Source organism: Gossypium raimondii, chromosome 8, assembly GCF_025698545.1.
Source record: "Gossypium raimondii isolate GPD5lz chromosome 8, ASM2569854v1, whole genome shotgun sequence".
NCBI classification, from domain to species: Eukaryota; Viridiplantae; Streptophyta; class Magnoliopsida; order Malvales; family Malvaceae; genus Gossypium; species Gossypium raimondii.
In genome coordinates this window covers 26093790-26102509 of record NC_068572.1, presented here as the reverse complement: position 1 = coordinate 26102509, position 8720 = coordinate 26093790, and the positions used below count along the sequence as shown (strand labels likewise).

Genomic DNA, 8720 nt, shown 5'->3' with positions numbered 1-8720 from the left:
CATAATACAAACTGTATATGAGTCTTATCAAATGTTACAAGCAATGACCTTACACCAAATAAATTGATCATAATCCGGATATAACCAACCCATATTTTTCCATTTATTTTATCTAGATATGAAATCAACAACCTAAAACACTCTGAAAACAGTTATCCTGATCTATTTTCTTGATATTTATTCAAATTCATCCCCTGATATCTTATTTTATCAGCATTGATACCAAGTATAACATTTAAAGAGCTATAAGAAACAAAACCAAAAATGATTGGACGTCAAAAACATAAATTAAGTAATGAGATAAACAAATTCACCTTCTCTAGATCCCCGGTCACCAACAATCCCTGAGCCTCTTGGTCCATTGATGGTTGTGTTAAACTAATTTAGCCCCACATATAATAAGACAATACATTATTAGTTAACAAATGAAATTAGAAGCTAACCCTTAGGACAGGAAAAGATCTTTTGAGTATACCACTATTTCTAAAATATAGTAAATCATGTAGTAGACTTACCTTTAAAAATGTACTGGAAAGATCATCAATTTCTGATAAGGGTCTCAAAACTTCACCCTGCAAATATGAAGAGAAATTAGACCAAGCATCAAGCATATGAAATATTCTACTAAAATCAAATATGAGATGAATGATCTTGAAAATTAGTTAGTTACATGTGCCAAAAGTATAACCTAAAGTGATGAACTCTTGATTAGAACAAGAAATTTTAACTGCATTAGAAACCATTTTAAGATTTCTATTCCAGGGATACAAGGAAGAACAACTCCTCAAGAAGAAAGGGACAGTCTTCTATATATTGCAACAGGGGTTGAGTTTTTGTCTAAAACTTCTGCACGATGGGTATAAAACATCCCACAAACTTATTCCATCAAGGAGCCTTCATATATAACTAGAATTTGAAAACTCAAATATCATTATCCTTCTGAGGAAATAGGTGTTGTGAGAAATTTTTCAGGTTGAAGGTGCAAGGGAATTCACATAATTCTAGGTCTTTTCCTCAACAAAAGGAACAGATAAATAAAGCACATGAGAAATCCTTGAGAAAAGCTCCCTAATACCTTCTCAACATATTTTCTCTGGGAAGCGATAGCATATGAGAAACAACAAATGTTACTTCAAGAAGCACCTAAGTACAAGTAACACAATTTCCAAAACAGATGCAGGATAACCAAGCCACTACATCACGACAGCTTGTACAATATAACTTTCTCAGAAAGAAGTACACAAGAGCTAATTTCTCATTGTGAAGAGTCACAAAGAGAAGTAAATTAGTTTCAGAAAACAGCCCAACCAAGATGCTTACACTGTCAACTTATAAATAACATTGCCTCAAGGTTTGTAAAGTCTTGCAGAGATGTTTAGGACAATGTATAATATGAGCTACTGCAAAGTTTATAAATAAAATCAAAATCAAAATCGATTCTATAGAAAAGAAAAATAGGGAAAAAATTTGGAAGAAAAGCAGAAATCTGGAGAATAGAAAAGAAATGTGAGAAGAAAAGAAGCGTACCGTACCAGAAGAAGAAGTAGAAATCTGGAAAGGAAAAAATTGAGAAACGTCGGGAGAGGATGAGGGAAAAGAAATTACCTGTGCAAGGAAGCGTGGGAGAATTGGAGCGTTGAGGACGAGGGCAGAAAACGGAAGAGAAAAAAGGGAAAGACGTGGAATGGGTAATCGGCGCTGAGGGGGCGTAATGCCTATTACGCGCAATCAATGTAATGGGGGAGTAACCGATTCGGCGCGGAATGGGAAAACAGCGAACCAAACGCCGGAATAGGTGGGTAATGTAATAGGCGCGTAATCGGGGCGTAATGGTATACCTATTACAGTAAACCAAACACGCTGTCAATGTATTAAGTGGTGTTAGGTAAGTGTTTAGGTAGCATTTTGACTTGTAAGCTCAACTTATGATTGATATATGTAATGGAAATTTGCCAATACTTTGTTAATGAAAAAATCAGTTTGTTTTCATTCATATACTCTCCATTTTTCATTTGCTTTCAATTCTGTTCTCTACAAAAGGAAATTTTCTGCTTTGTTTCTTCTCCAAGTCACGAGACTTGCTGATTAAGCTAAAGCTAAATCAGCTTGCCATTGATTTATTTGATGAATGATGAGAAGAATTCTTTTCATTTTTTTGGGTTTATATTGTGATGATACTGGAAAATTCTAACCTGTTGTACATGTAAAATATGTTTGTTCCTTGGTTTCTGCACTTTATCTAAAATTTGGTTCGAGACTGATTGATGATTCTTCAAGCTGACGTCTCTATGTTGTCAGTTAATTGCATGTGGGATTGCTGTCGTGGCTACTTATAACGAAGGGGCCACAGATTTTAAAGAGACTCCAGCATACAAAGAGTCTATACAGTCTCGAGAGCTTTTAGAAGAACCCGATGTCTCAAATTCAGATGTATTTGAATCAAACCCTACTGAAGTTTGCTGTAATATTATACTTGGGATGATAAACAAATCACTTGAATTTATTACGGGCTTTTCCTGGATTTGTAATCTAATGCATGTAATATATAACTTTATAATTTGAGATAAATATCATACGTTAAAGTTGACAGTTGCTTCCATCTGCTTTTTAAAGCTTAATAGGCTTGATTTTTGGTTTAATTATATTATTATATGAATTTATAGAGATTGCCACAATGGTTTGGTTGTGCTTGGATGAAACAAACATTAACCATTGCAAGCATATGTATCATTCCCAAATAGATAAACTTTGTTCCAATAAATAACTTGCTCAAAACTATAAATACACCTAAGAAACAACACTTTGTTAACCAGAGTCAATAGTATGGAAGCGCGAGTCTTGAACACAGAATAACAGCAGCAGCCACCATTGCTAAGAGGCCTTGTGCCTTCAATCTTCCAGCCTTGCTCCGGCCAAACCCTAACCCCATGATGCTTGGTCTTGGTGCCACTGGAACATTTGGGTTCCCCATGGGAGAAGAAGCTGGGGAAACAAGCAAAACTTTAACTTATAATATGATGATGATCCATTTAATAGAAAATTTATTCACCCTTCTGGTCTTAAAAAGAAAGGCAAGCCTTTTAAAATAATTTGATTACCAGCGACAGAAGAGTTATGATTTGTCCCTAGAGAAACTTGAGAACCAGATGAACCCGGAGGGGAAGGCAACCCTTAAAGAAAATATCAAACCAATTAATCAGATATCGAAAAGCCGGCGTGAATGCAAGATAATTAATTCAGAAGATCTGAATTGTACCTGAGCAAGAAGAGCTGTTAGCTTGGAGCTTGCAAAGAACAGGTAACTGCTGTGCAAGAGTCCTGTTTATGGGAAAAGCACTTAAAGTGGTGTCATTGAGGAGGAGACAAAGACAACCAGGCTGCAGTCCATAGAGCTGATTGAGATTGTCACAGCAGGACTGCGCTGGTCTCGGAGCATTGCCTTGCACAAATGGTGCACATGGCATGAGAGCCACCAGACGTGGGCTACAGTCGGATACGGTTGGTCCTGGGGTGATAGGGTCCTGAGAAAGGGAAGTGGGAAGACTGGCAACCAAGAGCAGCAGCATGAGAATAGGTGTAAAGGCTAGAGCAGCCATGGTGTAAGCTGTGTAAAGTCTCTTGGTTTGTGTAGAAACTAGGGTTCACCAGGTAACTATTTAAGATGTAAACACATGGTTTGAGTGTGAGTAGTTTACATGCATGGTGTGTGTTATTCTAACATGCACATGTTGTCTCCCTCTCCCTGTGCGATAAATCTGTTCTCTTCAACTCAAATTATATGACACCTCTATTTAGAAGTTCATGCTGTTTATATTTGGTCTTAAAAAAGAAATTTGCACGATTTGGAATTTTTTTATTCATTTTCTCAAAGCAGATCTTGAATTCTCTACTATTATTAAACACTACTGAATAATAGATATTTTGAAAATTTTTGGAAAATATATCATTTCAAAATACTAGAATTTCTTATTATTTTGTTTGAATAATAAAAATTAGGTTAAAAAACAATTATAAGAGAAAATAATTATATTAAAAACAAATAATATAATAGATTTAATATGGATATCATTAGATTTGTAAACATATATAAATATTATAAATAATACAAAATATATAGTAGAATTAAATAAAATTATATTTTAAAGTTAATGTTTTTTATTTTACTATGGGACCACATATTTAAATAAAAGGAATTTTGAAATATCATATTTTTAGGTAGAATTTGAATAAAGAATTTGAGTTACTCAAAATTTCTTTTAGTTTTGTTTTAAATTTTTTATTATATTTATCTAAATTCTAAGGCTGGATTTGGATAAGGAATTTTAAAATTCCAAGATTTTTAAAACTTTTAGTATTTTAAAACCATCATTTTAAAATATTAGTTTTTGTTTCTATTTTGTTTGAATAAATATTTTTTTAAATTAGGTTAATGAACTTTAATAAGTTAAAAATAATAATTATATTAAAACAAATAATATAAAAGATGTAATATGGATATCATTATATTTGTAAAAATATATAAATATTTTAAATAATATTAAATTCAAAAATATATATTGGAATTAAATAAAATTATATTTTAAAGTTAATGTTTTTTTATTTTATTATGGGACCACACATTTAAATAAAAGGGATTTTGAGAAATCACCTCTTTTAAGTGAAATTTGAATAAGAAAATTGAGTTACTCAAAATTCCTTTTGAATTTTTAAAATTAATTTTCTATTATTTTTCCAAACAAGTAAATCTATCTTTTAAATTTTAAAACCTTTTCAGAAATAAAATTATCTTCCAAATCTCTCATCCCGTCCAAATACACTCTAAAAATATTATTAAATCCTTACAATTCAATTAGAAACTAAAACCCATTTTATTTTAAAAATTAAATGTATTAAGAGTATTTTATTTTTATACAAAACATGTAAATAAAATAAATTAAACAATCCCTTAACAAAACTACCTCTAAAAAAGGCTCAATTAAAGCCTACAGCTTTATTCAAGATTTGAACCAAGACATTTTTCCATCTTTGATATTTAACTCAGTTTATGGTTGTGAAAAGTTCTTAAATATTTAAAAAAAAGTAATTAAGTCTTTATTTTCTTATTCAATTGGTTACTTTAACTTTAAAAATGCATCAAAAGGCTCTCAAACTATTTCCAAAAAAGTAATTAAGCCATTACTTTTTTTTTTACACTCAATTGAGTACTTAAACTTTTAAAATGCATCAAAAAGACCCTCAAAACTTTTTCAAAAAAAGCAATTAAACTCCTGCTTTATTTTTTTTACTCAATTGAGTACTTGAACTGTTAAAATACATTAAAAAAGTCATTTGCCCGTTAACTTTAATAGTTGACTATTAAAGTTAATTACCCCTAATTTTTTTCAGTTAAAGACACCCCGTGTTACAACCATGACGTGACATGTGGCAAAAAATTATAAAAAATAAAAATCAATAAAAAATATTAAAAATATTAAATTTTAATAAAAATATTAAAAATTAGAAAAAAAGTTATAAAAATCATTTAAAATTTTATAAAAATACATCAAAAGGCCCTTTTAACCATTAACTTTAATCGTTGACCGTTAAAGTTAATGACACTTAGGGTTCGTTTGATTGTGGGATTTGATTTTCCGGAAATTGTTTTTCGAATTTTCCGGCTTTGTTTGGTGGAAAATGAATTCCACAAGGAAAACCTTTTACAAACACTAAGGAAAATCACTTCCATAGTTTTGGAAAATGTCTTATCGATTTTCCTTCCGTAAGACATTTTCCATTCCCTTCTCTACACTCTCATCGTCTCAGCTTCAAAAATTTCTTTGCAGACTTTCTTTAGAAAGGTATGTTTTCTATTTCCACTTTCATTTCTACTCATTTTCTGTGGCTTCTCCCATTCCAATCCATTCTTCATTTCGATTCCCTCAATCCTTCCCGCTCCGACCCTGTACCCGAATTCCAATCCATTCTTCATTCTCATTGAATTATTTCTATTGGTGAATTAATGCAATTTCTAGGCTTCTACGTGATGGGTTTGTAATTTTCTAAACCTCATAGCTTTTATGGGTTTCTTTTTGTTATTAATTTTTAGCTTTTAATTGTATTTCTCGAAGTTCTTAACTTTTCTTCCATTGGATTGTGGTTTCGTAGCTTATGGCTTTGTGGGGTTACGCTTGTTCTGTTTATAGAGTTTCTTCCATTGGATTGTCATTTCTAGGCTTTAAGCTTTCTTGGGGTTCTTGTTTTTAAGTCTATTGATGATGCAAATTCATGTTCAGTCCTCGTTCGCACGCTTCATGTGCGGTCAAGGATATGATACCTAGATTCTTGAACTCAGAGGTGCTGGATTGAGTACACAAGGAATGGATTTTGGACAATATATAGACCCTTTAGATTCTATTTCTCAAAGGAAGGATTTTTATGGCAAGGGTACAGATTATAAGAGGTTTTCAGAAACAGAAAAAAGATATGCTTTTTCCAGTCAAATTACGGATTTAATTGAAAAGCTTGTAAATATAATTGAAGAAGCTGAAAGATCATCTCCAGCACGCGCTTTTGATATGCAAAATAGCATTTCTACAGCACTAAAAGATATGCAGAAACAACTTGATCTTATTTCCAAGTATGATTGGGACTTTGTATCTTGAACAATATATAGGAGTGCTAAAATGTCTTGTTTTTATAAGGTTACGAAGGAAAGGATTCTGGATTGGCAGCAATCACTACGTTGGCATCATCATTGGACTATATGTCTTCTAGATCGTCACTCAAACTGCTTTTACCCCTGGCAAGTGTTATTGAAGCGAAATTGCTTAAGCATTGTTTCTCTGTGAAGTGTTATTATTTGCTTGTATATATATTGACAATAACCTAATGTTATTTCTCTTCGGTGAGTAGGCAGACCCTGCACAGGTCCTAAATGTTCCTGTTATTCTAATTGGAACATTGCTTGCTGCTACCCATCCTTTTGCAGCTAACCCTCCCTACCTCCTGTCTTGGTTGAGTCCTCAAATTTCTGCCCCGGACATGTTGCAGCCAAAGTTGTTTGAAAAGCTTGTTACGGAAAACTTCAGTAAGAAAATATGCTTCACCTTTGGCTTCCAGGATAATGCACAAATGCTAAATGTAGACTCTGGCATTGATGCTTTTAACTGTCATATTATACGAATGCTTCAAAATGCTTTAGAAGTACAACGGTACACAAAAAATTGTAGGGTCTTTCAGTTCAGAAGACACTGTTCCATGTGTTGATGATTCCTCTGCTATCGTTTTCATGTGCTTGTTAGCTTGTGTTGGATCCTACTTAAATAATTTTGTCCTATTTTTTGCCCCTTTCAACCTATTGAAGTTGCTCGTTCATGTCTTTCTCGTTGATACTTACATCCTTGACAAGTCTAGAATAATTTAAATAAGTCTTCAAATCTCCCTTTGACCCTGGCACAGTTAGATTTTATTTACTTCCTACTTTTTTGGACCATTTCATGAATGACAATTAAAGCATAATTTACAGAGACAGTGCCTGCCAAGCTTCTCTTACAGCTAGCAACAGCCTTTGAGGAGGGAGGATTGCGTGACAGGAGTGGGACATTCTTTTACAAGAATCATCTCAGTAAAAGCAATGTCCCCGTCTTAGCAATTGCCAGAGACCAAGATCTAATATGTCCGCCTGATGCGGTATATGGTATGATGTAATTTATCCCTCCTGTCTAAATTGCATCTAGTTTTATTGTTCTGCTTTGCTTTGTTTTTCTCATTTAGCTTGTAATGGTATCAATGGAGCAGAAACAGTGAAGCTTATTCTCGAGCCATTGGTCACATACAAAGTTTTTGGAGAACCAGGTGGTCCGCATTTTGCTCACTATGATATAGTGGGTGCCCAACGAGTAAGATTTAATACTTTCATATTTGATGCAACATAATTAGCTTCTCCTAAATATTTACACTTCCTTTTGATGCAGGCCGTAGATCTAGTGTATCCTTGTATAATAGAATTTCTCAATCATCATGACGCAACTTGAAGTTGTTGAGACTTCTTCTTCATTCAAGCTTCATTCTGTATTTTTTCCCCATGAAGGAAGGAGCCGACTTAAGAAGAATCTTCAAGCCAGTCTTGCCCTTAAAATTCTACATCAACTAGTACATATACATACATAAAAGGAGGTAAAGGATCAATACCATGCATGTAGTTGTATTGTTGTATTAAAGTTTGTTAATATGTACAGACATTTAGAAAAAGTAGTGTATGTTTATATGGTATACATATATCACTACTCTCTCTCTTAGACAACAACATGTAGTTGTATTGTTGTATTAAAGTTTGTTAATATGTACAGACATTTAGAAAAATAGTGTATGTTTATATGGTATACATATATCACTACTCTCTCTTTTAGACAACAATACTTTATCATTTGTAAATGGTTAACCATTAGAAATTTTGACTCTCACAAAACATTTGATGATCTTAAGAGAGATGTTTGATTACCATAAAGCTTATACTTCATTTTATAGAGAAAGGTTGAATTAATTGTGTCAAACTCCTAAGCTTTGATTTATTTTTGACCAAATTAATCACAAGTTTAGTCTATTGGGAATTTAATTATTGCTCAAGAATGCTGTATTGTATGAAGTTTACTTCCCATTTAATAAATAATAAAATAAAAGGTAAATTTTAGCCATTTCTCTTCAGTTTTTTCCAACTAATAAGAAAGCATTTTTTCAAATTT

General features: G+C 32.6%; 2 protein-coding genes and 1 long non-coding RNA gene across 4 annotated transcripts; 1 reads left to right on the top strand and 2 right to left on the bottom strand.

The window, feature by feature from the left end:
* Positions 1-303: 303 nt before the first annotated feature.
* LOC105791097 (uncharacterized) lies at positions 304-1829 on the bottom strand. Its single transcript, XR_008198411.1, has 3 exons — positions 1606-1829; positions 516-572; positions 304-378 (listed from the first exon to the last, which is right to left on the bottom strand). It is a non-coding gene; the product is annotated as an uncharacterized LOC105791097 (long non-coding RNA).
* Positions 1830-2815: 986 nt separating this feature from the next.
* On the bottom strand, positions 2816-3596 carry LOC105791096 (non-specific lipid transfer protein GPI-anchored 10). The gene is made up of 3 exons (XM_012619004.2): positions 3257-3596; positions 3099-3170; positions 2816-2982 (listed from the first exon to the last, which is right to left on the bottom strand). The coding sequence occupies exons 1-3, from the start codon at positions 3594-3596 to the stop codon at positions 2816-2818; spliced, it is 579 nt and encodes a 192-aa protein (XP_012474458.1).
* A 2093-nt stretch (positions 3597-5689) lies between these two features.
* On the top strand, positions 5690-8360 carry LOC105791095 (uncharacterized). Of its 2 annotated transcripts, none has more exons than XM_052634184.1 (6): positions 5690-5837; positions 6681-6785; positions 6896-7066; positions 7505-7675; positions 7777-7877; positions 7953-8360. In XM_052634184.1, exons 2-6 carry the CDS (start codon positions 6743-6745, stop codon positions 8010-8012), a joined length of 546 nt encoding a protein of 181 aa, XP_052490144.1. In that variant the 5' UTR covers positions 5690-5837; positions 6681-6742; the 3' UTR covers positions 8013-8360. The 2 variants fall into 2 exon arrangements, with proteins under 2 accessions (XP_052490144.1, XP_052490143.1); XM_052634183.1 differs by having other exon boundaries at positions 5716-6026.
* Positions 8361-8720: the final 360 nt, after the last annotated feature.